This window comes from Miniopterus schreibersii (genome assembly GCF_964146895.1).
Source record: "Miniopterus schreibersii genome assembly, chromosome: 1".
In the NCBI taxonomy this organism is placed as follows: Eukaryota; Metazoa; Chordata; class Mammalia; order Chiroptera; family Miniopteridae; genus Miniopterus; species Miniopterus schreibersii.
This window is the reverse complement of record NC_138101.1, coordinates 201249197-201276246: the sequence shown is the minus strand read 5'-3', so window position 1 is coordinate 201276246 and position 27050 is coordinate 201249197. Positions and strand designations below refer to the sequence as shown.

The window sequence follows — 27050 nt, the reverse complement described above, 5'->3', positions numbered from 1 at the left end:
GGGGAACAGAGCCGGCGTGGGGAACACAGCCGGCGTGGGGAACAGAGCCGGCGTGGGGAACACAGCCGGCGTGGGGAACAGAGCCGGCGTGGGGAACAGAGCCGGCGTGGGGAACAGAGCCGGCGTGGGGAACAGAGCCGGAGTGGGGAACACAGCCGGCGTGGGGAACAGAGCCGGCGTGGGGAACAGAGCCGGCGTGGGGAACAGAGCCGGCGTGGGGAACAGAGCTGGCGTGGGGAACAGACCTGGAGTGGGGAACAGAGCTGGCGTGGGGAACAGAGCTGGCGTGGGGAACAGAGCTGGCTTGGGGAACAGACCTGGAGTGGGGAACAGACCTGGAGTGGGGAACAGACCTGGAGTGGGGAAGTGCTGAGGTACAAGTGGCCCCTGCTCCGCTGGTCGAGTCACCCATGAGCATGCTCTGGTCGTGGCCGGCCTTGTGGGCTCATCGCATGCTGGACATTTGCTCCAGCCCAGCCTGCCCTTTTATTTAATTTTTTTTAAATCCTCACCCAAGGATTTTTTTTTATTGATTTTTAGGGAGAGGAAGCGGGGAGAAGAGATAGAGAAACACCGATATGAGACAGAAACATCGATGGGTTGCCTCCCACACGCTCCCTGACTGGACGGAATCCACAAACTCCTGGTGCACAGGATGACACCCCAGCCCACGGAGCCACCCGCCAGGGCTCAACTCCCCCTCTGGCCTCAGGGTCCTCCCCGCAGCTGGAGGTGGGGCTGGGACTGCCCCCGGTGCGAAGACCAGGGGGCGTCACACTGCAGGTGGGGGACGTCAGCGCAGAGCGAGTGCCAAGAGCACCCCACCCCTGCACCCATCCAGAGGGAGGAGCGGGCTTGGCGGCACAGCCAGCTTGAGATGAGCCTGCGGACGTGGCCGCCTTGACCAGCTGGAATAAAATGACCTCTCTGATGAGCCAACATCTGGAAATTTCTGCTTCGCTTTCTCGCCCAGGCTGCCACCTGGTGGCGATTCTCTGCATTGCAGGGCCCCCTGGTCTTGGGGGTCAAAGGGAGTTTCCAGCCCAGGAAGGGAGACCCCGGGGCCAAGAACTCCCCACCCCCACCAGCCGCCACCACCAAGAAACGAGGCCCAGGCGAGGCCGCCGGGATGCTGCCACATGATAGAATGATTTATTAGAACAAATTCCATGACAAATCATATAAAATAACCATTTTCTGAAAGACACCCATAGACCACCTGAGGACAAACACAGAGGAGCCTCGGCGAACCCAGACGAGTAAGTTACCAATCCCAGGTCGAGGGCTGGAGGGGCACACGAATCTATGAATAAAAAAAATTGTACAGCGATCGGGGGGTGGGGGTGGATGGAGAAGGTGTGGTGGATGGAGGAGCTGTGGCCACCGCGTGTCTCCGGGACGGCTGCGGGCAGCTACGTGGGGCATGCAGGGTGGGGACTGGGACTAGCACCTCCTCCGAGCGACACAGCAGCTCTCGGGTGGGGGCCAGGCGGGGACCCCACCGCCACTCACACACGTAAACACTGGGTGGGGCGCAGGCCACGCACTGGGTGCCCAATGTAAACAGAGCCACGTCAGCCATGTGGGCTCCATCCAGCCGCAGGGGCCCCCCCAGCAGCTGATTCCTCCTGCAGTCAACACTCATAGAGATGCCAGGGGGTGCAGAGTGCACCCATGCCACTCTGCTTGAGGTGGGGCACCCCCACACCCCAAAAGGGCTCTTTGGCTTAGAGGCTCCAGGAGGGGCCGCCTGGCATGTTCCCAACAGAATCCTGAGAAAACGAAACACTCCTGGGGCCTGTGCCTAACACCGCCCCACGGGACCGGGGCCTGTGGGGCCCGAGCTGCTTATAGGTGCCCCATTAATGCCCAGCGTCCAGGACAGGGTGGCGTGTTGCCTCGGCAGCCTCTGAAAGCCCGCCTGCAGCCACTTTGGTCTGGCGCTCACCCCACCTGGCCCAGGACCACCAGACGCCAAGCCCAAGGGCACAGCACACACAGATGTGCCCGGGCTGGTGGTGAGCAGGTGTGAGCGTGGGCGGCACCTGCGAGGCAGCCGGCACACCCAGCAGCCTCCCTGCGGCAGCCTGAACACATGGGTTTGCAGATGTGTTGGCACCAAAGGCTCGAAGCTCTGGGGTTCCCACCCCAGACGTTGCCACAGCGACATCCCTGCCCTGGCCGCTGGACTCGGGGGCAGCCTGGCGGCAGCACCCTGCCTGTCCTGCACCCTCGAGTCCTGGGGTGGGGAGCTGAGCCCCTCCCAGCTCCCTGTTTGGCACTGAATGACCCCACGGACGGCCCCTTCTTCTGCCTGGCCGGCCAGCACACAGGGACAAGACAGGTAAACATGCATTCCCAGCCCACGAGGCAGGGTGGGCCCCTCCGGGCAGAGAGGCTGCTGAAATGGGACAAACTACTCTTTCCTTGAAAATTAAAGACAAAAATAACAGCAATGCAGAGGGCTCGGGGACCTGGCCCTTGGCAGTGGCCACAGCAGGAGCTGGGCCATGAGGCCAGCGGGGTGGGGGTGGGGTGGGGCTGAACAATCCTCCGGGCTGCTGGCTGGGAGCTGAGATGGGGCCTGGGTGCAGCACCCACCTGTGGGGTTATGGCACATGTGGGGGGTCTTCACGGTGAACCGGCCACAGCCGGGAGGGGCCGAGGCAGGGACAGGGTGAGCGGGAGGCACCAGACACTCGCACACAGGGGGGCCGCCTGGCCCTACCGCCTAGATCAGGAACCTCTCTGAGTCCGGAAGGAAGTCGGGGAGGAAGGCAGGGTCCGGGAGGCCAGGGGACCCACAGGTGGCTCTCTGCGGGAAGCTCCTCAGGGACAGGGCTGAAGGGGGGGAAGCTGGGCTCTGGGCGGCCGGCCGGCCTTTCCCGAGCTGGCCAGAGCCCGCAGAGCTCCTGCTTGTGGTCAGCAGGTCCAGGTTCCCACTGGGGTCCACGATGGCGTTGATGACTGCAGGGGAGGGAGGGTTAGGTGGTGGAGGGTCCTGCCCTGCCTCCCACGCCCGCCCTGGGTTCTCCGGCTAAGGTCCCGAGCCTCCACCCCAGGCCTGGCCGCACCCACCTTCCAACTGCTTCTGCACGCGCCTCAGTTCTTTCAGGATGGAGCTGATTTCCTAGAAGCAGCAGGAAGGGGGCCGATGGAGCAGAGGGAACCCGACTGACCCCCGAGAGAGAGGCGGCCTCTTCCTGGGGCCTGGGGGAGGAGCTGGGGCCCCAGCTTGGGCCAGAGCCCCACTTCCTCTGCAGCCAGGTGGCCGGGGCGCTCTGGGGTCCGGCAGGGCTGCCTGTCCTCACCTTGTTGGATGTCTTCAGGATGGGCACCTCGTTCTCAGTGTTGATCCTAGCCTCCAGGTCCTCCCATGCGCGCCCCGAGTTCTGGAAGAGGATCCTGCCCAGCCGGGGTTGGGGGGAGCAGACAGAGGACGGTGACATGGAACCTGAGCCCCTTCCCAGACCACCCCTCCTGTGCCCCAGGGAAAACTGAGGCCCGGAGGAGCAGGACCTGGGCTGGCTGGTACCAGAGTCTGTTTCTGCCTGGCCCGGGTCAGGGCGAGGAAGGACTGGGGAGAGGGAGTGGGGCTGGGATGCGGGTCGTCCTGGGGGCTCTGGCTCCCCCAGGCTCCATTTCTGGGAGCGGTGGAAACACACACGTGTGCCCTTTGGAGCGTGTGCCCTGGGAGGACACCAGCTCCACCCAGTCCAGGCTCACATGCCCGTGTTCCTCTGTGTCTGAGGGGAGTCGGGCTGGGCCCCCCGGTACTCCCTTCTGGTGGGGGTCCCACAGCCAGCAGAGCATTCTGGGGGGGGGGGGCGACTCACTTCATCTTCTCGGCGAGGTGCTCCGTGTTCTCACGGATGGCCTGGGACAGCTGGGACACGGGGTTTAGCATCAGGTTATCGAAGATCACCTGTGAGGACCAGGCCTCAGCACAGTGCCCAGGTGCCCCCCAGAAAGTCCTGCTCCCCCGGCCCAGAAGGATCCCATTCATGAGCCAGGTCAGGGGAGGGGGCGGGGTAGGGTGCCTGCCTCCTCACGGTTCCGAGGCCGAGTCTTGTTGGCCAGGGTGTCCTCACGGCGGTCGTTCATGTTCTGGTCCAAGTCCCGAGAGTTCAGGGAGCCAGGTGGCACCTTCTGGAAGTTGAGGCTGGCCTCGGGGATGCGCTGTACCAGCTGTGTGTGGGGAGGGGTCAGCCCAGCGGGGAGAACATCCACCAGAAAGTGGAGAGACCACCACCTCCCCTGCTATGAGAGCGATGGGCCCCAAGCCCTCTGCTCAGGGTCCCCGGATGCCCCCACTCAATAGAGGCAGGTCTTGGACCCCATGCTCCCAGGGTGGCTGGGGCCACATAGGGAAGCAGGATTTCGGTGAGAGTCCATGGCTCCCTCTGCCCTCTGCCCTCAGCCCTCTGCTAAGGGCCTGGGGCCAGGCTCACCTCCTCTCGGGCAGAGATGGTCGAGGCTGGGGTGCTGGGTACATTGTTGAGGGCGGGGCTGCGGGCAGGCCCTGGGGAGCCCAGCGAGTCCCCGTCACCCGCCACGTCGTGGATCTCCCGGGCGAGGATGGCCACGTCCTTCACCAGCGTCTGGCTCAGTCTGCAGCCGGCAGGAGAGAAGGCAGATCCCGTGGGGACTTCCCAGAGGGGCACAGTGCAAGGAGGTCGGGGAGCAGGAGCGGGTGGGACTCAATGTTCCCCCTCCCCGGGAGACACCCCTCCCAGGAGGATGCCAGGGTCTCCATCCTCAGCTGTCCGAGCTCTGCCCAGGCACCTCCCAGCTCGACCTCAGGCCTGTTCACTCCTGGAGGCACCACCGGCCCCTGCCCGGCATGGATACCAGAGCTCTGCCCCCAACCAGGGTTGACCTTGGGCCCTGGATGTGGGGGTCCTTCACCAGGACCCCACCTTTCCTTGACAGAGGAAACACAGGGCTTCCCTCTAACTCCTGGTGAGAAACCGACCAGTGCCTCAGTGCCTGTTCCCAGTCCGCCCCACCCCCTGCAGCCTCTGCTCCCGCACTCAGGTGCCGGGATGTGAGCAGAGACCTCATAACCAGGCCCTGCGCCCCCCCTCCTCTCTCCTCCACCCCACCCCCTCCTCCCTCTCACCCAGGTGCAGCGCCTCCTTCCCGACCCTCCACCTGCTACCTCCTGTCTCAGCCGGCACTGCAGCCCCCTCACCTCGCCCTGCACAGGTGACACCCCCGGCACCCCTTGGCCCTCTGCCCTGGCTCTCTTCACACTCTCATGTCCTCTCTGCACAACCTCATGGCCCAGTCGCTATCCTTGTCCTGGCGATGCCCATGTCTCCAAAACCCACACGGGGCACTCTCCTAGGAGTCACCTGCCTCTGGTCACCTTCTTCTGGGTGCCTCATGGGCTCAAGGTCAGCATCCTCAACACCAAACACTCACCATCCACCAAGCCCCAGGACCCTCCCATCCCTCTAAAGGCCCCGCAGGGCCCAGCCATTGAGCACCAACCATTGCTCAGAGAAAGACCACGCTCTCACCCACTGCCCACCTTTCTGCACCATCCTCCCCAGCACCTGGCCTAGAGGTGGGCCCTTCTGCTAAATGACCACATGAGGGAGTACACCTTTAATAAAAATCTTGGTGCAGTTCTTCCTTGAATTGGAGGTCCCTCACCATCCCAGGAATATCTGCATCTTTCCATCCATCCACTCATCTACCTATCTGACCATCCATGTTTCATCCACCCATCTATCCATTCATCCCTCATCCGTCCTTTCATTCACCCATCCATCTATCCACCCAACCATCCATCCAACTATTCATTCTTCATCCATCCTCCCATCCATCCATCCATCCATCCATCCATCCATCCATCCATCCAATCATCCAACCATCTACCCATCCATTCATCCATCCATCCATCCATTCATCCAACCATCCATCCATCTATCCACCCAACCATCCATCCAACTATTCATTCTTCATCCATCCTCCCATCCATCCATCCATCCATCCATCCATCCAATCATCCAACCATCTACCCATCCATTCATCCATCCATCCATCCATTCATCCAACCATCCATCCATCTATCCACCCAACCATCCATCCAACTATTCATTCTTCATCCATCCTCCCATCCATCCATCCATCCATCCATCCATCCATCCATCCAATCATCCAACCATCTACCCATCCATTCATCCATCCATCCATCCACCCACCCACCCACCCATCCATCCATCCACCCACCCAACCATCCATCCAACTATTCATTCTTCATCCATCCACCCACCCATCCAGCCAGCCAGCCATCCAACTATACATCCCTCATCCATCCTCCCATCCACTCATCCATCCATCCAGAGTTTTTGCAAAGCCCATTTGGGAAGAGAGCCCCTGCCCTCGGGATGCTCTCAGCCCCAAGGGGAGGCCCCAGTGGGTCAGCAGCTCCCACTGTGAACGGGCGCCGCTTACCTGGCAATCTCCGCAATCTCCGCCGTCTGCACAATGAGCCCATAGGGGTCGGGCTCCTCTTCTTCGTCGTCATCTGTGTCCCGGAGGCCAGGGGCCCGGGGCCGGGCCCGGGTGCAGCTGCCTGCCCGTGGGGTCTGCGTGGCTGTTGAGGCACGGGAGCGTGTGTGTTTGGGGGAGCCGTGGTGGGAGCCGTACTCCTCCTCAGAGGTGGACGTGCAATCAGAGCCCTGCTGCCGGCGACGTGTGCCTGGGCGAGTGAATTGGTTCCAGAAGCAAGAACAGAACAGAGCGGCCCTCAGCACCCCGCAGCAGCCCCCAGGTCCCTCCAGGCAAGGGCCCAGGGCTTCGGGGTGGCCACCCTGCGGCTGGCACCCCTGCACCCAGAGCCTTCAGCTGAAGTGCCAGCAGCAGCTAAGCTCCACGGTCTGCGAGGCTGCCACCAGCCCAGAGGCACGTGCAGGGATGGGCAGCCTGGCGCTTCAACAGGCCAGGCTACGTGAGCCAGACGGGAACCATGTCTCGGTGGCAGGGAAGTGGTGCTCATACCCCAAATGGGTAATCCTCCCTGTGTGGCCCTGGGCTGGGCCAAGAGGGTGGCTGAGCAGGGCCTGGCCAGCAGGCAGAGCCTGAGTTCATTCCTTGCAACCCCTCCCTGCACCTGCCTGGTCTTCACACCTGACTCCCGGCCCAACCCGGCTCCAAGCCTCCCCCGCGGTGGCTGGGAACATGCACAATAAAAGGAGGGGAGAAGCCAGCATTCCAAACAAGCAACCATGGTTCTCGGGCACCTGTCCCTTCCTCCAATGAGCCGCTCAGCTCAGCACCCTGCCTCGGGACTAGGCTCAGGCTGAGTCAGCGTGGGGGTGGGGGAGGGGGTGCCGGGTGGGAAGCTAGAACAGCAGCGTCTACACCTTAAACCAATTCACTCGGAGCACGGGTTAGCTCCCGACAGGGAGGTGGATGTCCAGGCCCTGGGCAGGAGGCTGGCGCTAGTGGCCACAGCAGCCCATCCCTCCTTGCTGCACGCAAGGGTTGCAGGCTGCTTGTGTGGGGTGAGGCGATAGACACGGCTGTCTCCTGGCCACAGCCTGGGCTCACAGGGTACCCCTGAGGGAGCTGCACACCAACAGCAGCTGGGCACAGGGCCCTCCCCCGGCCCCCAGCCCATGTGGGTGGCTCAGCCTGCACACGCGCCTCACATGCCATCGGGGTCCCAGCCTGAAGTCCCAGCTCCAGGGAACAAGGGGCAGGCCCACCCAGGGGACGGAAGGAGCCCCTCCACCCTGGACATCTGTACATGGCTGGCGTCTTCTGCCCTCACACAGAGCAGCCTGAGGGCTGTGGGAGGCCACTGCCTACGCCCGCTCAGGTGTGCGAGTCCGTGGTGACGTGCCTGCCCACAGGGACAGGCCTCAGACCCCCTGCCCGCCCGCTCCCACGGCACTCACTGGATGAGTATCGGGCACTGCCCGGGCGGGCCCTGCTGAAGGGCTGGCGGGAGGCGGTGGCAGTGTTGGCAGTCTTCCGGGTGGCAGTCGGAGCCTCGGCCCTGGTGAGCCTGCGGCCGGCGCAGGACAACTCCACGCTGCGGCCAGAGAAGCCGGTGCGGGCGGGGGCCGCCTCAGAGTCACTGGGCCCCGTGAAGGAGCCTGCCCGCTTCCTGGGCATGGCCAGGATGTCCAGGCGCGACAGCTTCTTGGCCTGCTCAGCCGCCGGCCGCCCCGCTGGCTCGTGGTTGGCCAGGGGCCCCCGTTCGCCGTCCGCGGCCTCTGTGTCCGAGGCGTCCCCCAGCCGGGCCCGCCTCAGCCGGGAGGCCCGCGTGGGCCGTGGGGTGGACAAGCTGTTGGAGCGGGTCAGCACCTGCTGCACCTTCTGGGCGCTGGCCGACACGCGGCTCTGCTCTTCCCGGGCGGCTGGGGACGGCGGTGGGGCTGTGGGTTTCCGGCGAGACCCTGGCCGCCCTGCCCTGGTGACCGAGGGGGTCTCGTGGTCAGAGGTGACCGTGTCTGAGCCAGGCGGGTGGGTAAGGCCAGAGCCTCGGTCCTCGTCGGGCCAGTCCAGGGAACCCTGGGGACCCTGGCCATGCCGCACAGCCAGGCGCCGCACGGGCTCTCCACGGCCTGCGTCCGTCGGGCCCACTGGGTGACGATGCTTCTCCGAGAGCCACTCCCGGGTGCTGTTCAGGGTAACCCCCCCCAGGTTCTGCGCTGCTGGCGGGGACGGCGGCTTCTCCTTCTGCAGCCCCATGAGCTGGGGGCTTGTTGGGCTGGGCCCGTTCTTGCCACTGAGCAGGCTGACGGTGCTGGCCGTGTCCACATCGGAGTCCCCAGACAGGGAGTCCTCTGGGGGCCCCGGGGTGTTGCCCACCTTGCCCTCTGCCTCAGCCCCAGACTTGGAGAGCAGTCGGGCCTCCAGTGCTGCCAGGGCCGTCTCTGTCTCCTTCAAGATCAGCTGGGTGTCCTGGGAGTGGATGTCCATGCGTGAGGCCCGGACTGCAGCCAAGTCCTGTAGGAGGGGGTGGCTGGAGATGTTCGGGAGCTGGCCAGGTGCTGGGGGGCTGCTGGCCGGCTCCTTGGTGAAGCTCTCCTGCCGGATGAAGGCCCCGGCCTCCTTGGCCTGGGCAGGACCCTCAGGCTCTGGGGACCGCCCGGTCTGCAGCTGGATCACCATCCTGCGACTGGCACTGACGTAAACACTGTCCCTTGAGGGGGTGCTGGGCTGGGCTGCCCGCCCAGGGCCCTCGACCTCCCCTGGAGCCGCAGACGTTTTCCGGGGAAAAACAGTCTCCCCGTTCTGGTCCGCAGTGAAGAGAGAGCTGGGGGACAGCTCCCCGGTGGCCCTGGGGGAGCACCGGCCCCTCATCCACACCAGTCCCTCCTGGGGACTCCTGCGCCTCTCCTCCGGGGGGCCCCTGCCTGGCTCGGGGCCCCGCCCCCCGTCTGATCCACTGGCATCACTGAGGCTGTCGGGCTCCAAGTCCTCCTGGCCCAGGAGGCGGCCGGCCGGCTCACTGCCCGCCTCTGGTGGCCCAGGCCCGCTCTTCCTGACGGCTTCGGGGCCAGCGGGACTGTCCGCCCTGTCGCTGGGCAGCTGTGGGAGCCGTCGGCGCTGGCGCACGGGCGGGGCCCCCTCGAGCTCCCCCGCTCGGGGCCCGGGGCTGTCCTCTGGGAAGGCAAGGGCAGCCCAGTTAGAGCAGCCGCTGGCCCGCAGGCCCCTGGGCGTACGGGAGCCTGATCTTGCCGCAGGCATGGCTGGCACAAGCTCGCCTCCCTGCCCTCTCCCCGCTGCACCCCAGGGCTACTCACCTGCCAGGCCAGGGTCTGAGTAGCTGTCGGCCAGACTGGCCCAGCGGGACACCCACTTCTGCCCTCCAGGGGAGCCCGGCACGGGGAGGTCCTGCGGAGAGAAGGTAGGAGTGTACCCGCAGGAGGCAGGAGCCCCGCAGGGAAGGGCGGAGTTATGAGGGGGCATCCAAGGCAGCCTACCCCGATGCCACCTCCATGTCTGCCCCCTGTTCCCCCTGCAGAAACGGCCAGAGGCCCCGGCTGCCTCACCTGAGCCTGTAGGACCCCAACATACTACCTATATCGGAGCCCAATTCAGCGGCTCCGAGGTCGGCAGCTGCTGCTCAGCCCAGCCCTGCCCTGCCCGTGGGCAGCACACACCCAGGCGCCAAACCTGACTCAGGGCCTCAGAACCCGCTGAGGCCTCCACACCTGGTCCCGCCACCTGCCAGGCGGGTACACTCCTCAGGAAAACGTCTAGCCCAGCCTTGTCTGGGGTCCGGAGCCCAGCTCCAGGCAGAACCAGAGCCTCAAAGTGAGCGGGAACAGGACCCGAGGACGCGGCCCAGCCTGGACACCGGCGCTGTCTGGGCCCAGTCTACGCACCTGGAGCTCCCCCTGCGGGGCCAGGCCCACTGGCCGGGAGGCAAACTCCTGCAGCAGGGACACCCGTGGAACCATCGCATCGCCGGACTCGTCTCTGTCCCCTCTGATGACTGGGCGAAAAATGGCCGAGGACCCCCTGGAGAGCTCAGGGGACTCGAGGACGCCAAACACCTGTGGGGAGGGACAGCGGGCCTGCGGGTCAGAGCACCCAGCTCCCGCCCTCCGCTCGGACACAGCCCCACCCCGATTCCAGGACAGCAGGGGACCCGGTTGGACAGACTGGCGGGCGGCCGGGACATGCAGCTGCTGGGACCTTCCAGGGCCGGGTGGGGAAGTGAGAGGCAGGGCGAGAACGCCCGGCGGGACTGTCCGCCCCGGCGCGGGGCACACAGGCGGGGCCCCCTCGAGCTCCCGCTGGGCCCGGGGCTCTGGGAGGACAAGGGCAGCCCGGGCAGAGCAGCCGCGAGGCCCCACCGACCGCACCTGGTCGATCCTCTTGCGGGCCTCTTCCACCTCCTGGTCCTGGTCCGTCTCGATGGTGTAGGTCCCTGCGTCGCTGAGGCTGTCGTCATCCTCCTGCCTGCGAGCCTTGGTGAGCTGCGGGTCCGTGGGGGGGGGCGGGGGCGAGGGGGCCGCGGGACTGGCCCCACGGGGAGTCAGGGCAGCGGGCGGTGCCGGGGGCGCCTTCTCGGGGCCCGGCCGGGCGGCCGGGGAGCCCTCCCGCAGGCACTGGGCCACGAAGTCCTGGGCGAGGCGGGAGCGGCGCCCTACGCTGCCGAAGGGGCGCGCGGAGGCCCGGGCGGGGGTCGCGGGGCCGCCCAGCCGCTCTTCCGTCTTCTCGCGCTTCAGGGAGCTGGCCCGCTGCGGCCCGGAGCTGCTGCCCCCTCCCCGGGCCGGGGCCGGGGCGCCGGGGCGGTCCCTGTCGGCCGGCCCGGGGCCCCGGCGCTTGTCGGCCTTGGGGTCCCCAGGCGGGGCGTGCGTGAAGGACTGGGAGCGCTTCTTGCGAGGCGTGTCCTCGTCGAAAAACTCGATGACGAAGGCCTGCTGGTTGTGAAGCAGCTCCTGGGGGTCCCGCTTGATCTGCCGCTGCAGACGCACCTGCTCCCCATTCTCCACAGGGGCCCCGGCCGCGGCCGCCTTGGCCATGGGGTCCTCCGAGTCGCTCTGCGTGCCGTCCTCGTGTTTGTGGCCTGGGGGCAGGGATCCCGACGCGTCAGGCTGAGGGGGGCCGACACACCCAACCACAGCTGCCACACGTGGTGGGGGACACAGCGCCCCACTCCACACAACGTGGAACCCGGCACACACGACCCAGGTGAGCACCAGGAACATGCTGGTCACTCCCAATGGGGCAGGCGGGTCTCGGGCAATTCATTGAAAAACTGAAATTGATCAAGCTGATTAGGGTCCCCAACCGGGAGGGGGTCGTTCAGCCACCCGGCGGGGCACTCACCCTTCAGGGTGCGGGTGTGGACGGGCAGGTCGCTCTTGGCGCTGTGCCGGTCGTCTCCGGGGCCCGCCTGGCGCAGCAGGCTCGGGTCGTTCTGCACCAGCCAGTCGGCCACCTTGGTCTCCGCGGAGACCACCTCGACGGGTGTGGCTTTGCCCGGGGGCCGCCGCTGGCGCAGGGAAAACTTGGTGACGTGGTCCTTGATCTTCACCTTGCCCGGGCTGCAGTCGTCAAACTCGATGGTAAAGGAGGCGTGGCTCTGCACCACGGGCGCCGCCCCTCCCGGCTCCACGTCCTTGGTGGGCGCCTCGTGGGCCGGCACCTCGGGGGGCCGCGGGGGCTGCAGGGCCTCCTTCGTGGGAATCTCGAAGTAGCTGGGCTCCCGGCGGAATGAGTAGCCCTGAGGCTCTGTGGGCGCCCGGAAGCCGGCCGTGGTCCCAGTGAGGTCGCCATCCTGCTGCGCCAGCTCCTTGGGCCGCTCTGGGCGGGGGGGGGGGGGGGGGGGACACACGTCCTCAGGTAGGACTGAGGGCGGCACCCTCACCCACCCACCGTTTCTGGGACCGTCAGCTCCCTCTCCTCAGAGCAGGCCGCTCCGGCGAGGCTGCACTCCGAAGTTCTGGGGCTCCCACGGGCCCGGCCTGGGACCTACCTGGGTACGGCCCCTCCTGCTGCCGGTCCTCGGGCGCAGAGCTGTCATCCTCCCCCCACCAGGAGGGTTGCCCGTATAGGGGGGTGCGGTAGGCCGCCGCTTCTGCGGAGGGAGCGTTGGACTCTGGGTCACTGTGGCCCCAACACAGACGGGGGGATTGGGGTGTGGAAGGAGCCCTGGCATCACCTCCCAGCTCAGGCCTGCAGCTGCCCAGGACCCCGGCCAGCTGCCAATGGTTCTGAGCTGTTTCCATGTTGATGACAGTGACAACTCGCTGCCCAAAGTCTATGCCATTTACCTCCCCCGGCCCCATCGGGGCCTGCCTGCCAGGTGGGTGTTGTGGGGGAGGCTGGTCCCTAGGGAAGCACTGTTCTCAGCACCCACCTGGGGCAAACAATCTCTTTAGTCCTGCCCTAGGGCCTCTGCCTCCAGAGCCGGCCCCACAGCGAGCCCACCTCTCACCAGGCTCTGCGAGTGGTTTAGGCCACAGATGGGTGACCCTGGAGGCTGCGTGCCACCACAGTCTGACTGGGCCACACCAGGTGCAGGGGGGCGGGGTGCACAGGTCTGTGTCTGCAGGATGCAGGAATGTGGGCACACACAAGTGTGTGTGTCTACAGACTGCATGGGCTGGGAGTGCACAGGAGGGTGCATGTATATGGGTGCAGGAACGCGGACACACTGGGTGCATGTGTCTGCAGGGGTGCAGGGGTGCGTGTGTCTGCAGGGGTGCAGGGGTGCGTGTGTCTGCAGGGGTGCAGGGGTGCGTGTCTGCAGGGGTGCAGGGGTGCGTGGGTGGGAGTGTCTACAGAGAGTGGAGGCAGTGCCCATGGGCACCTGAGCTCATATGTGAGCAGGCTGTACTGTGACTGCTGGGGGGGGGGGGTGAGCCCAGGAGGTCGAGGTGGAGCAAGGGGTCCTGTGGGGGCAAAAGCACTACTTCGGGGTGGGGAGGCATGTGGGGGGGGGGCCTGTGTATGCCCCCGGCCCCCTGCCGTGCCATCGTACCTGCTCCCGGCCTCCGGTCCCGCTCCAGCCTGGGGTTCGAGGACTCGCAGTAGGGCGCCTGCTCTGGGACGGCCTCGCCTCTCTTGGGAGCTGCACCCCTGAGGCTCACCTGCAGCTGGCTGGTGTATTTCTCATGCTGTGGGCGGGGGGGGGGCGTGAGGGGCAGCAGCTGCCTCAGGGGGACACCCCCACGCACAGCAGGTAGCTCCGTGCCCAAGCCTGGGGGATCCTCAGGACCACAGAGCTGCCAGGAGGGGGCTGCTTGCTTGGGTGGAGGAGGAGTGGGCAGCAACGTCAGAGGGGAGACTGACACCCCAGACCCACCAGAGGGGCGGGACAGGCCCCAGGGCACGGGGTCAGCCATCAGGGGCTGTGTGTTTGGGGAGCAGTGCACGTATTTAATTATATGCATGTGTGTGTGCAAGCATCTGTGCATGCAGGCATGTGTGTGCACATGTATGTTCATATGTGTCCATACATGTGCACACACATGTCTGCACATGTATTTGTACATGTGTATGAGTGTCTGTGCGTGTACATGTGTGTGCATGAGTGTGTCTGTACATGTACATGTGTGTGTGCGCGTGCGGGTGTGTGTCTGCATGCCAGGGGCTACCTGGCTGAGCTCTGTGGTCGTCAGTGCTGGGCTCACACTGGCTGTCCCCTCATGAGCCCTGTGACTCCAGGCAGGCCACCCATGTCCCTGGGCTGCCTGGGGCTCATTGGGAAGGTGAGCCGAGGCCTGCCCCCACCCCTGAAACAGCTCCTGGGTAAAACTCTGGACAGAGTCCCCCGAGACCATGCTCTGTAACACCCCACCTGCAGTGGCCCCCGACCCAGGACCCTCAAGCCTGAACGCCAGCCTCAAACACCCTCTCCTGCCTGCTCCTGGCCACCCTGACCCACGGCGGCCTGAGCAGGGGCCTCCCAGGACACAGGAGGCTGCTGGGCAAGGCCTCTAGGGCTCTGGCCACACCCACTAGCCACGCCCACCGTGGCGCCGCATCAGCCCGGTGGGGAATGACTGTCTCCCCACCTGCCAGACCGGGTGATCCTGCAGAGCAGGCCCGGCCAGCCGAGGAACCACAGCCCCGCCAGGGCAGCCTGGGGGTGTTGGCCGGGAGGGGTGGGCAGCGGGGAGCCGAGGGCTGTGGGGAGGGGGGGGAAGGGGGGACGGGGGGGGGAAGGGGGGACGGGGGGGGGGTCCGGGGCTGCGCGCTGGCACTGACCCTGAGCGCCTCCTCGGGCACGCGGTGCTGCACACGCTCCAGCACGTACATGTTGGAATGTGGCCGTGAGCTAAGGAGAACACTGGGGTGGGGTGCCCAGCAGCCTCAGCCCTGGGGGGTCACGCTGCCCCCCGAGTGTGGACATCTGCAAGCACCCCCCACGGGTACACCGGACATGTGTCCACACTGTGGGGACAGCCTGTACACGTGCTGCCTGCTGGATGGGGAGGAGGGCAGGGGCCACTCCAGGTCACAGCACATACACGCTCAAGGACTCGGGGCATGCCCTCCACCCCGCACTCAGCCGAGGGCACGGCAGGCAGGCAGGAAACCCAGAGGTTACGACTCCCGTCCAGCTATCCTAGACCACCCGCCGGCCCGCGGCCTCTTAGGGTTCCTGGGGTGGGGGGGACCTCCGCCAGCAGCCAGGGCCACATCCCCAACCCGTGCCAGCTCTAGTGTGGGCTGAAACCAGTATGCTATCCTATTGTGCATACAGGCCCCAGCTGCCCAGGGGGGAGGCACAGCCACCCCTCGCCCGTGCCCTGGGCACAGAACGCCACGCCTGCTCAGCCCCTGGGTGCCATGGGGCTCTGCGTCCCAGGGAGGGCTCCCTTGTTCCTTGGGCCCCGTGTGAATTCAGGCCAGCGGGCAGACTGTAGGTGCCCGGGGCCAGGACTTGGGGAATGGACGGCAGGGGCTGCAGTTGGGGTTCATTCTTGCCAGCCTCTAACCCCAGTTGTGACCGCTGAGGCCCCCACCTGCTCCCTTGGGGACCAGGGAGGAGCCAGGAGGAGGAGCGGGAGGAAAGGATATCATAGCCGAAGCGGATGACATCATTGAGCTTCAGCGTGATGTACTTCTGGTCCGGGATGCGCACCTCATTCACGAACGTCTGTGGGGAAACAGGCCCAGCTGAGCTGGCGCGTGCGGGGCACCGGCTCTGGCGCCCTCCCTCCCTCCGGCTCTGGACCAAGTGCCATCCCTCCAACACACGGGCACCCTTGCGCCAGGCAGGGACAGACACCGCCAAGGGACTGGTGAGCGGGTCGAAGTGCCAGGCCTTACCCGGTGCCCAGGGACTCGGACGCAGCCCCCCAAGCAGAAAGCCCCTGGACATGTTTGTGAAACAGACCATCCTCTCGTCCAGACAGACTCATGCTGGCTGCAGCCCCCCACCCAGACCCCACGATGCCTCCAGGGTGGCCCCATGGCAGGGCTGGCCAGGCTGTTCCAATGCTCTCCACGGAGGCTCGCAGGGCCTCGGGCAGCCAGCCCCCGAAAACAGTCTTCCCTCCAGGGGGAGCCCCTCATGGGCCACCACCCAACACCACACTGTGCTCAGGTGAACACAAGACCCCAGCTGGCTCTGCACGCCTCTGGGACAAGCCAGGCTGCCAGGGGGATGGCAGAGGTGGCTCAGGCATGAACTGTGCCTGGAGTCTGGTAAAGAAACAAGGAACGGGCCCTGGCCGGTTTGGCTCAGCGGTTAGATCGTCGGCCCAAGGACTGAAGTGTCCCGGGTCTGATTCCCAGTCAAGGGCACAATCCCTGGCCGCAGTTGGGGTGAGTTTGGAAGGCAACCAATTGATGTGTCTCTCACTCCAATGTCTCCCCACCCCCCCCACTTCCACTCTCTCTGAAAAGCAATGGAAAAAATATCCTCAGGATTAAAAAAATAATTATAAAATTTAAAAAAGAAAAGAAAGAAGGAACTATCAGGACTCGTCACAGGACAGTCTGGAGCCCAGAGGAAGGGCAGCTCCGGGCAGGTGTCTGCTGAGCACACGTGGATCGTGGCAGCTGTGATCCGAGAGGTGGCACAGCGGGCTGGCCTGGGAGAGCGCTGCAGCCAAGGCGAGCATGGTTTTGGACACACTGATGTAAAACAGGGGTCCTTGGGCACCGAGCAGGGAGCAGAGGACAGCAGGCCTGGCGTGGGGACAGCTGCAAGGCTCTGCAGAACCACCCTGCCTGCCAGCCTGTGTCCTTGTCTGAGCCCGGTGTCGAACGGGCAGGTGGGCGCTGGCCCCACTTCACAGGCCTCTGCAGAGCCTGCCCCTGGGGTGAAGAGCAGGGAACAGGCCAGCACCCCTGGACCTTCCTGAAGTCCCCTCAATCAGGGGGCCAGTGCCAGCCTCCCTTGCAGCCCATCCTGAGGACAGACGGGAGAGGGACCCGGGGGGCAGAACCCAGCACAGTCTGAGACCCCAGCTGGGTGCGAGCACCCCGAGAGGAGACAGTGGGTGAGGCATGACAGAGGTGGGGCCAGCCTGAGCCTCCTGTGGGACCCCGGCTCAGGATGGGGGGCAGGACCACACAGGGAGGGCTGGGGAAGGGCCCTCCTTGGCTCCAGCAAAAGTGGGCAGAGGTTGGTGGCTTGGTTTTCTCATTAAAACAGTGCCCAGGGCAGGCTCCTGTCCACCAAACCCAGAAAGAAACAAGACTCCCAAATAGACATCCTCTGGACAGACAGACAGCACACAGACCAACACTGGGCCCCACCCTTGCTCCCGTCCTTCCTGCCCCGTTTCCACCCCAAACACCAGGTTCCTCTCACCGGACCCCCATCCCTGCTCCTACAGTCAGGGCCTTCCTCCTGGTCACCTCCCTGTCCTCAGCACCCCAACTCACAAAAGAGGTCACATAACGCCCACCCAGCACATGATACCCCAGCACAGCCCCATCCATCTCCGGAGTCCCATTTCCCAGCCCGCAGGGGGTCCCGGTACCTCCCCTGCTCACCTGAGGCCCATCCCTCTCCCCCCAGGCACGGTCCAGCGGGAACCCTCCTGAGGAGGCTGGCTCCCCACCTGAGCAGAGGCCCTGGAGGGGCCAGGTGGGCCACAGCAGAGGGGTGTGTTCATGGAGGCGGTGGGGCCCCAGAGAGGGACAGAGCTGGGGTGAGGCCAGCAGAGGGAGGGGCCGTGGAGGGGCAGGGACAGTGCAGAGGCCTGAGGAGCCGTGGAAAGGGACAGAGACAGTGCAGAGGGAGGGGTCGTGGAGGGGCAGGGCCAACACTCACCCCGTTCAAGCTGCCCAGGTCCTTCACCCAGTGCTCATCCCTGTCCTGGTCATAGTTGATGACAGCATGCTGCTTGTCCACACTGCGGGACTGGGAGACACAGGGGACCTTCAGGGGACCTTCCCTGCAGGAGCCCCCATCGCCCCTCTGCCACCAGGACACCAACGCCAGCCCCGTGGGCCCTGGAGCCCCTGAGGTCCCACCCGCACCCTCACACCTTGAGTGTGTGCTCCCCGGAAATCTCGCCCGGGCCGGGCTCGGCCAGCCGTCCCAGCAACCAGATCAGGCCACAGAGATTTGCCAAGATGCCTGGGCCAGTTCCTCCCACCCCACTGAGGCCACCCGGGCCCCTCCCTTGTGACCAGCCCTCCACAGCATCACAGGCCAGTGCCCCTCCCACCCCAGTGGGTGCTCCTGGGTCTGCCGGGGGAGGGGCTGGGAACCCCTGGTCAGCTGGGACGTGATGTTCGCTCCCAAGGGCAGGCGAGGGAGGCCAGGCAGGTCGGGCAGAGCCCGGAGAGAGGATTGAAGGGCTGGGGCGGTGGCTCAGGGAGAGGCCTCCCCCACTCCTGGTCGGCCCAGCCAGCTCCCCCCCGGGGCTCACAAGCTCTCCAAGTGATGGGCACTTGCATACTCAAACGGGTGACACATCTCAGACCAGGGCCTGAGTTCCTGCGTCCCCACAGCACCAGGCTTCAGTTCTCACAGGTGTGTGCCCAGACCCTCCCTCGCCCGGGTAGCGGGCCACCACCTCTGAGCCCATGTCTCCCATACTCCCAACCTGCCCAGCACCTTGGGCACCATCCTGAAATGACCAGAGGCTGGGGAGGCCCCAGCATCCACCCAAGGGCTGGAAGCTCCCAGGGTCAGGCTTCCTTTCTCACCCAGAGGCTCGAGCACAGGACATGGGGAGGTGGCGTGGATATGGGCTCCGGCCCAGCCCTGCCCTGCCCCAGCCAAGGTCACTGAGCTTGGCAGAGGCACCAGGTTCCCCCTGGAGAGACCAGCAGGCAGGGCTCGTGGGGCTGTAGCCCTGGGCCTGAGCGCGGCCTCCATGCCCCAAGCTGTTCTGGAATCAGACGCCCCAAGGTGGTGGCTTCAACCCACAACAATGACACCGCAGTGGGGGACCTGGGGGTATCGTGAGGAGGGAGAGAAGTGGGGGGCGGGCCCACACATCCTCCTGCCACGGATCCTCCGAAGGGGGCCGGGGTGATTCAGAGGGCAGAGTACTGTCTACAGGGCCAGCCAGGCTCCCGGGACACAGGCCATCCCTGAGTCACCTGCCCCAGCACCACCCACCCGAGCCAGGGAAGAACAAGCAGTTCCCCCTGCTCCAGGTGCCTCCCCAGGAAGCCCCCAGAAAGGATGCTGGTGGGACTCCTGGTGCAACTTGCCTGTCCCTGGCAGGTGGGTCTGACGTTAGGACCCACTGCCCTCGCCCCCTCGGCCTCACTTCTGCCTGTCCTGATGCCTCATTTAAGTCAGAACCTACAGCTAGACAGCTCCTGGCCACCCACCCCGGACACCAGGCACCACCTCCTCCACTGGACTCCTTGCTCTGTCCCCACGCAGGCCTGCTGGGCACTCACCTCCCCCAGAAGCCACCTTGATGACCCTGCCCACTGGCCTTGCCTGGGGCCGCCCCACCCTGGCTCGCTCAGGGACACTGCAGTCCCGGCTCCAGGCCTCAGTCTCCCAGCCGCAGGGCATTGGAGGAGCTTCCCAGGACCCAGCGACGGGGTCTGTGTCGCCCCCCCCCCCCAGGCCAGGTCACTACCCCTCTCAGCAGCCCCAGGGTCAGGCACTACGATTTCTTAGGGCCCAGTCTAGCAGCAGGAGGACCAGGCTCATCTCCTAATTTTTAAAAAAAAATATAGTTTTATTGCCCAGCCGGGCGTGGCTCAGCAGTTGAGCATCGACCTAGGATCCAGGAGACCAGGGTTCGATTCCCGGTCAGGGCACAGGCCCGGGTTGCGGGCTACAGCTGATCCATGACTCTCTCATCATTGAGGTTTCTATCTCTCTCTCTCTCTCTCCTTTCCTCTCTCTGAAATCAATAAAGTTATAATATATGTATGTATGTATATATATATATATATATATACATATAGTTTTATTGGTTTCAGAGAAAGGAAGGGAAAGGGAGAGAGGTAAAAACATCAGTGATGAGAGAGTCATGGATTGGCTGCCTCCTGCACACCTCCTGCTAGGAATCGAACCTTGATGTCCTGGATCCTAGGTCAACGCTCAACGACAGAGCCACGCCGACCGGGCAGGCTCACCTCCTTCTCTGCCCCCCTCCCATGCACAGCCCAGGGCTCGGAACAGGTCAGCTGCCAGCCTCAGCCCTGCCCAGCACACAGATGCCAATGGGCCAAAGGGACCCGCCATCTCAAGAAAGCGAACCCTGAGGCCCAGGGGCCGGGCATCAGCCCTCACAGGGATATCGGCCGGGCAGGGGCACTGAGAGGGGCACGTCAGCCTCGGGCTGCCCATCACTCCATGCTCCACACCAGGACAGTGGGATGAGGGCCGGCCCAGGCTCTGCCGCACCCGAGGCACACGGGTGGGAAGCAGCAAGGGCACCCTGTCCCTCACGCCTGGGTGCCACCTCTGCTGAGAGCAACCCCTGGAGGGGCCTCTGGGCTGATCCAGCCGGAACCACTCTCCTCCCTCCCAACCCTTGGCCACCCCCCTGGCCACCCCCAGGCAGCTCAAGCCCAACCCGGCCAAACCACGATCCTTCCTTACCCTGCTTATGGCCCCACTTGGCCCTCCCACCTTCCTCCAGGACATCACCAGCCAAGCTCCCTGCCCCAGCCACACACCCTCTCGCACCAGGGCCAGTGCCCACTGGTCTTCCTCCTCAGTGCCCCTCAACCTGTACACCTGTTTCCACCCCTGTGGCTACCTCTGTCCTGTCTTCCCAGCCCCCGCCTGGCCCTGCATGTCTCTCTTCTGCTGAAATTTCCTGGGAGGAAAGGTCGGCCTTTCCCATGAGCCACAGGCCCTGAAAGCCTCTCCAAACCCTCCCCTCCACACTCCTCCCCAGCAGGCCCGCTGCCTCTGCCAGCTCTGGAGCTCCCATGCTCTCTGCCGGGTCTGGGTCCTGTGCCCAGGACCACCCCCCGCCCTGTGCCCACCTTCCCTCTCCCAGCAAGATGCCCCACCCTCCTCTGGTTCCTTGGACTTGGCACAACCCACCCCCCAATTTGTACCCAAAGCCTGTGCTGCCCCATCCACTCCTGGCCAGGGCCTGTCACCAGGCACAACTCCTGCCAAGCCCCCTCCCTAGACCTCAAGTAGCATCAGGCTCCCAGGAGCAGGGAGGAGCCCCCCCACCAGAGCCTCCTCCGGGCCCCTCCCCACTCCCAGCCCAGGTGCGCAGAGGCTGGGCGCCCCGGGGCCGGGGCCTGGGCCCTGACACAAACCGGGCTGTGTGCAGAGTGCCCACACACCGGGCGAGCGGCGGCTACAAGAGGCTCGTAAAGGGCCTAACGCTCAAACACACGGAGCTTTGGAAAAGGGTCTGTTTGCACTCATTTTAAAACAGAACCAAGATGCGCTTCCCAAATTCGTGCCTGCCGCCCTCCTCAGGGGAAGCCCCGCCCAGGGCTCCGCTGACCGGGCGGAGGCCCAAACCCCGGGCTGGGCCCGCCCTCCTGCCAGCTCACCCAGCACCACCCCAGCGACCGCTCGGCCCTGAGTGTGAGTGAGTGTGAGCGTGAGTGTGCAGGGGCTCTCGAGCCGCCCACGGCCACGGTTTCCGGGCAGGGTGTGAGCGGACAAATCCCGGCTGTCACAGATTCCCACGGGGCAGAAGGGGCAGGGCGGAGAGATGACCCGCCACAGACACAAAGGCAGTGCACACAGCGTGCAGCCACACGTGTGCTCACACACACACACAGGTGTGCACAGGCGTGTGAGTGCACACGCATCCAGGGTACGTGTGCCTGCCCTGCGCCGGAGCTCTGGCACCAGGAGACCTGGGCCGCGTCTCCGCTCACGTTTGCGTCGCGTAACGTCCTCGCTGTGTCAGGCGTGCAGGGGCCAGGACACTGCGGTCAGCAAGCGTGGGGCTGCTGCAGAGCGGGGGAGGCACAAGGCCAGGCTGGCCAGCTCCGCCTCCAGGACACAGCCTCCCCCACCTCCTCTGCCTGGGAGTCCAAGCCACGGCCCCTCCTGCCCAGACTGGGCACAGGCCTGCAGGCCGTCCCTGCTCCCTGGCCTCGGCTTCTCCCTCCTCAGGCCGCCTCCTCCCTCCCCCACCATGTCCACTCCCCGCAGCCCTGTCCCATCCCCGGTGCCACCTTCTTAGGGCAGGTGTGGGAGAGGCTGGGGCCCAGCACAGGCCTGTTGGGTGGGGTGCCCTCAGGGACCCTTAAGGCTCGAGTAAGGGTGAGAGAAGGTCAGGGTTTGCCCCTAGAGAGCTGGCGGGACGCTCATGCTGGCAGGGACCCCAGTGGGGGCACAGAGAAGGATGGGTCTGGTTTGGCACCAGGCCTGGGCTGCCTCTGAGAAGTCAATGGCAGGAGGCAGGAGGCCAGGACAGGGTGGTGGGAGATGAGTGGCATTCCCACACTCACTCTACACCTGCGTAACCTCCCCGAGCCTCAGTTTCCCCACAGGATGGAAGACAGCAAGGGACAGCAACATAGGCAGGCCCACGCCAGGGACTGTCCCTGTTGCTCCCCTCCTGCTCAAGGCTCCACTACTGACCATCCAGAAACTAGGAATGGGACCCCAAACTCCTACTGAGCACACTGCCCCCCCCCCCAGCCTCTCCCAACATCTGGGAAAAGAAGCAGAGTGAGGGTCTGTGGGAGACGGTAGGGGGGACAGACCCGGGCTGGGGGGCAGGAAGAGCACCCAGGCCCCTAATACCTAAAGACCCTTAGTACCCGCGGCCCCCACAGGCCCCATCAGGGCTACGGGGAGCCCACTCAATCACACCGTGAGGGGCAGAGGAAAGGACACCCAGGCTAGGGTGGGCCCTGCAGGATCAGCCCGTTGCCCTGCCCCTCCATCCTGTTCCCAAAGAGTTAGACATGTGAGTCCCATAGAAGCCGAACTCAGATTCTGAAACTTTGGCCAGAAACAAAGTCTTGGCTGTCAAGTGTCCAGTGCCTGGCTCACTGTGCCCGCTGTCAGCCTCTCATGCATGAGAAAGCCCTCCTCCCAGGGCACCTCGAAGGGGCACCAGCCACCGTGGACAGGCCCGATGGTCGGAGCTGGCCCTGTGGCTCCCCACCAGACTCACAGCCCAAGTCGGGCCCTCAGACGACAAGGACATGGACAGATCGGCTTTCCAACACCTTCCAGAGGTGGGCCCCCAACATCGTGAGAGTCCAACAGAAACCTGAGCAGCCTTGTGTCAGACCCTCACCCTGGAGCAAGCACTTGGGCCTGCACACGCCCACCCCAGGCCCAGAGCCCACCTGTGGATCCAGGGCCCAGGGAGCTGTGCGGAGGCCTCTTTACCAGGTGTCCCACAGCAAGTGGGGGCCCCTGGTCGTGGCCCCACCCTCTAGGCCCCAGAGGGGCCCACACTCACCTGCAGCATGAGCTCACACTCATCACGCCCCACAAAGATGAGCTCTCGCGGGAGCCGGTGGCGGGTGCCGCTACTGCTCACCAGGAACCAGGAGGTGACGCTCATCTTGGCGGCAGGCCCTGGGGGTAAAGGGGTTGTCAGAGTGGCTCCCCTGTCCAAGCCCAGGCCCCTGACACCCCGAGGCCCAGCACAGACAGATCCCTCTGAGGTTCAAGCATCTTCCCCACACCACCATTGCAGCACCTCCAGAAATGCTGAGCTCCAGCCACACCAGGCCCCCTGTCCTTCCCTGGGCGTGTCTGTCCCCGTGAATCCCCACCCAAGCTGTAGCCCCTTCTCTCTCCTGTAGGTGCAGGAAGGGTGGAGACTGTGGGCATCAGCTGCACAGCCTGTGTGTGGATCCACAGGTGTCCCTGTGACCTGACCAGGAGCAGCTCCCCACAGTCAGGGTCCCCACAATGTCAGGCCCATGCACCAGACCCTCCCCAGAACACAAATTCTGAACCAGAGGCTCCACTTCTCCCAGCCAGACATTCTGGGCAGAGCCCTGGGCACTGGGGCTAGGGGGAGAGCTGGGGACAGGACCCCTGCCTGGCCCACCAATACTCCCACCACTGAGAAGACCAAATATCCCTCAGTGGTCACGGTGACCATCCCGCAGACACCCCCAGGCCAGGACAGGAGCAGCAGTCAGGGCATGGGGCAGCCTCTCTATTGCCCAGGAGGGAAGTGGTGCTTTGGTGCCCAAGGTCCTGGGGGCGTTGGCGAAGCAGGATCTGAGGGCTGATGTAGTCAGGACAGCAGGGGATGCAGGGTGGTTTGAGGGGCCCAGTGGGGGCAACCTGAGCAATGAAAAGGGCCAATGCCACCTGAGACCAGGCCCTGGAGCAGCACCGGCCACCTGCAGTCACTGCACTCATCCGCCCAGAGCAGGAGCAGAGGGGTACACCAGCACAGGGGCATAGGCACTGACGTGCAGACTCGCCTGTGCCACACTCATGTGCACCTGGAGCACCACCCACAAGCCCACAAGGTCCTGGCCACTCTCCTCTGCACACACACTCACATGGTACATACATGCACACTCACTGCACATACACCACACACACACTCATGCACACTCACTGCACACACATGGCACACACATGGCACACACATGTACACTCACTACACACACTCACACGGCACACACATGCACACTTGCTACACACATGCACACTCACATGGCACACACATGTACACTCACTACACACACTCACACGGCACACACATGCACACTTACTAGACACACACTACATACACACACTCACATGGCACACACATGCACACTCACCAGACACACACTACATGCACACTTGCACTGCTCACTCACAGGGCACACAAAATATGTGCACACACACTATGTGCACACACATGTACAGTCACACTATATACACTTGCACTACATTCACACGCTCACACTGCACACACATGCACACTCACACAAGCTCATGTACACACGAGGTCAAATGCATCCTGGGGCTTCCCTCAAAAGAATGAGGTGTGAGTGACACAGAGAGGGGTCTGTTTAAAGAGAGTGGTCAGGGAAGGCTTGCTGGGAAGGTGACATCTGAGCAACACAGGAGCAGGTGGAAGAGGGTACATGAACATGGGGGGCGCATTCTAGGCAGAGCAAAGGTGCTGGGCCCTCCAGCATCTGGGAGGCCTGTGGCTGGTCCTGGAGCCAGCGGGGAATCCCTGGAGGCCCAGCCTGAGTGCAGGGCCCTGTGATAATGGTCCCAAGTCCATGGCCTGACTGCCTGGAGAAGAGGCAGAGGCTGAGCAGGAGACTGGCTAAGAGCTGAGTCAGAAACCAGGGGAGCTGTTGGTGCTGGCACCAGGTGGGGTGCCCCAGGCCCTGCTCCTGCAGGCCCACACCCAGAGGCCTCAGCCACCTTCCGGGCAGGCCAACGCCAGGCCCCACCCATCTGTGAAGGCCAAGTGACCATGCATCCCCGGCAAACCCTCATGTCACCTGGGGCAGGCAGGTGGGAAGATGTGGTAACTCCACCCCCGAAGGCAGCTCTGGCCGGTCAGAGCCCCTGGGTCCCCTGCACTTCTCCAGGGTCCACTGGGGGGGGGCTGACCCTGGGGACCAAGGGGCCGGCACTATTCCAGGCCCCTGCAGCCCCCAGAGGCTTCCACAACCCCAACCTCCTCAGAAACCCCTCTGGGGTAGAGACAGGGCTCCCTCTTGAAGAGCCCCCGCCCCATCGTGTTTTCCAGGCCCCATCCATCCCCCAGCCCCGACGCCCGGTGGGGCCCACGCTGTGCCCGGGCCTGCTACCCAGAGGCGGCGGCTCGGAGACCCCGCCCCGGGAGGCCACAGCCTCCGCTAGTGCAGAGGGAGGCCCAGCCCCCAAAGCCCGTCCTGCCGCCGGGAGCCGGAGCCGGAGCCGGGAGCCGGGAGCCGGAGCCGGGAGCCGGGAGCCGGAGCCGGGAGCCGGGAGCCGGAGCCGGGCCGCGCCGGCCGGTCCTGAGAAGGCCCAGGCCTGGGGCCAGGGATGCGCCCCAGCCGCCCGCCGAGCTCGGGGCTGCGCGCCATCGTCGCCGGGCGGGAGAAGGCACCCCCCAAACTCGTCCCCGCGCCCCGGCCAGCGAGCCGCCGCCAGGAGGGCAGGGCGGGGGGGCGCAGTCGCCGCGGGGCCGGGCCGGGCGCGGGGCGGGCGGGGAAGCGGCGCAGACGCGGGGCCGGGGACAGGCTGGGAGGGGAGACGGGGCGGCGGGGGAGCGGGGGCCGGGGCAGCGGCGCGGGGCAGCGCGAGACCAGGCCGGAGGCGGCCGCGGGGCGCGCGGCCGGAGCGGAGGCAGCGGCGCCGGCCCCGCCGCCCGAGGCCAAGGCCGAGCCCCAGCCGGAGCCGGAGCCGGGCCCGCGCCCGCGCCCCTCCCGGGCGGCGGAGACGCAGACGCGCGCCCCGCGGCCCCGCCCAGCCTGGCACGGACCCGGGCCGTCTCCGCAGCGCAGGCACCGGCCTGGCCAGGTGCGCCCGCCGCCCCCACCCCGCGCCTTTGTCCGGCCCGGCGGGGACCCCGCTCCCCGGCCCCGGCCCCCGCCCCGGCCCCCGGCCCCCGGCCCCCGGCCCCCGGCCCCCGCCCCGGGCCCGCAGGCGCACAGGTGCGGGCGGCGGAGGCTCGGGCCGCGGCGGGCGCAGGCGGCGCGTCTTACCTGCGGCTCGGCCCCGGGCCTCCCGTCCGGCCGCCGGGCGCTGGGCCGCGCGGGCCGCCCCGAGGACCTGCCAGGCGCAGCCCCGGCCGAGCCCGGGCAGAGCGGCGGCCGCGGCCTCCCGCGGCGGGTCCCTGACGTCTGCGGGCGCCCGCCCCGCCCGCCGGGCCCGCCCCGCCCCGCCCGCCCCGCCCCGCCCGGTCCGGCCCCGCCCCCGGAAATTCAGGTTAGGTCGGTGGGGCGCCAGGTGAGCGCGGCCCGCGCCCCCGACCCTCGGCCCCGCCCCCGCCAGGCCCCGCCCCACAGGCCCCGCCCCCGCCAGGCCCCGCCCCCTCCCTCTCCCCGGGCCCCGTCGGGGCCGGAGCGGCCCCCGCGAGCCGGTGGGAACCCGGCGTCCAGCCGCCCGCGTCCTGGCCCCGCGTCCTGGCCCCGCGTCCTGGCCAACGCTTAACCGCGCCTCGGGAGCGCGGGCCCGAACCTTTGGCCCCGCCCTCCGGGGGGATGGGAAGGGGAGGGGGAGGGGCGGTGGCCCCCAGGCTCCCCCCGGGGCCCCCTCCCGCGCCCCCGCCCCC

General features: G+C 65.8%; 1 protein-coding gene across 4 annotated transcripts; it reads right to left on the bottom strand.

Moving 5' to 3' along the window:
- Nucleotides 1–1123: 1123 nt before the first annotated feature.
- Nucleotides 1124–26552, bottom strand: CEP170B (centrosomal protein 170B). Of its 4 annotated transcripts, none has more exons than XM_081132958.1 (19): nucleotides 26482–26552; nucleotides 23277–23395; nucleotides 17720–17809; nucleotides 15511–15589; nucleotides 14695–14753; nucleotides 13466–13601; nucleotides 12458–12559; nucleotides 11809–12285; nucleotides 10839–11545; nucleotides 10356–10526; nucleotides 9771–9861; nucleotides 7914–9629; nucleotides 6466–6607; nucleotides 4452–4611; nucleotides 4045–4188; nucleotides 3837–3925; nucleotides 3312–3405; nucleotides 3079–3130; nucleotides 1124–2967 (listed from the first exon to the last, which is right to left on the bottom strand). In XM_081132958.1, the coding sequence occupies exons 2-19, from the start codon at nucleotides 23379–23381 to the stop codon at nucleotides 2732–2734; spliced, it is 4650 nt and encodes a 1549-aa protein (XP_080989084.1). In that variant the 5' UTR covers nucleotides 23382–23395; nucleotides 26482–26552; the 3' UTR covers nucleotides 1124–2731. The 4 variants fall into 4 exon arrangements, with proteins under 4 accessions (XP_080989084.1, XP_080989081.1, XP_080989082.1 ...); XM_081132955.1 differs by having other exon boundaries at nucleotides 1130–2967; nucleotides 6466–6712; XM_081132956.1 differs by lacking the exon at nucleotides 26482–26552 and adding an exon at nucleotides 23877–24421 and having other exon boundaries at nucleotides 1130–2967; nucleotides 6466–6712.
- Between the last annotated feature and the right edge of the window lie 498 nt (nucleotides 26553–27050).

Excerpts from the sequence above, each read along its gene's own strand:
- CEP170B (XM_081132955.1), bottom strand. The coding sequence starts at position 23,381 with ATGAGCGTCACCTCCTGGTTCCTGGTGAGCAGTAGCGGCACCCGCCAC. Across the intron at positions 13,602-14,694 it reads TGCCCGAGGAGGCGCTCAGG|CATGAGAAATACACCAGCCA; the intron begins GTCAGTGCCAGC and ends CCCCGCCCACAG. Across the intron at positions 2,968-3,078 it reads CGTGCAGAAGCAGTTGGAAG|TCATCAACGCCATCGTGGAC; the intron begins GTGGGTGCGGCC and ends CCTCCCCTGCAG.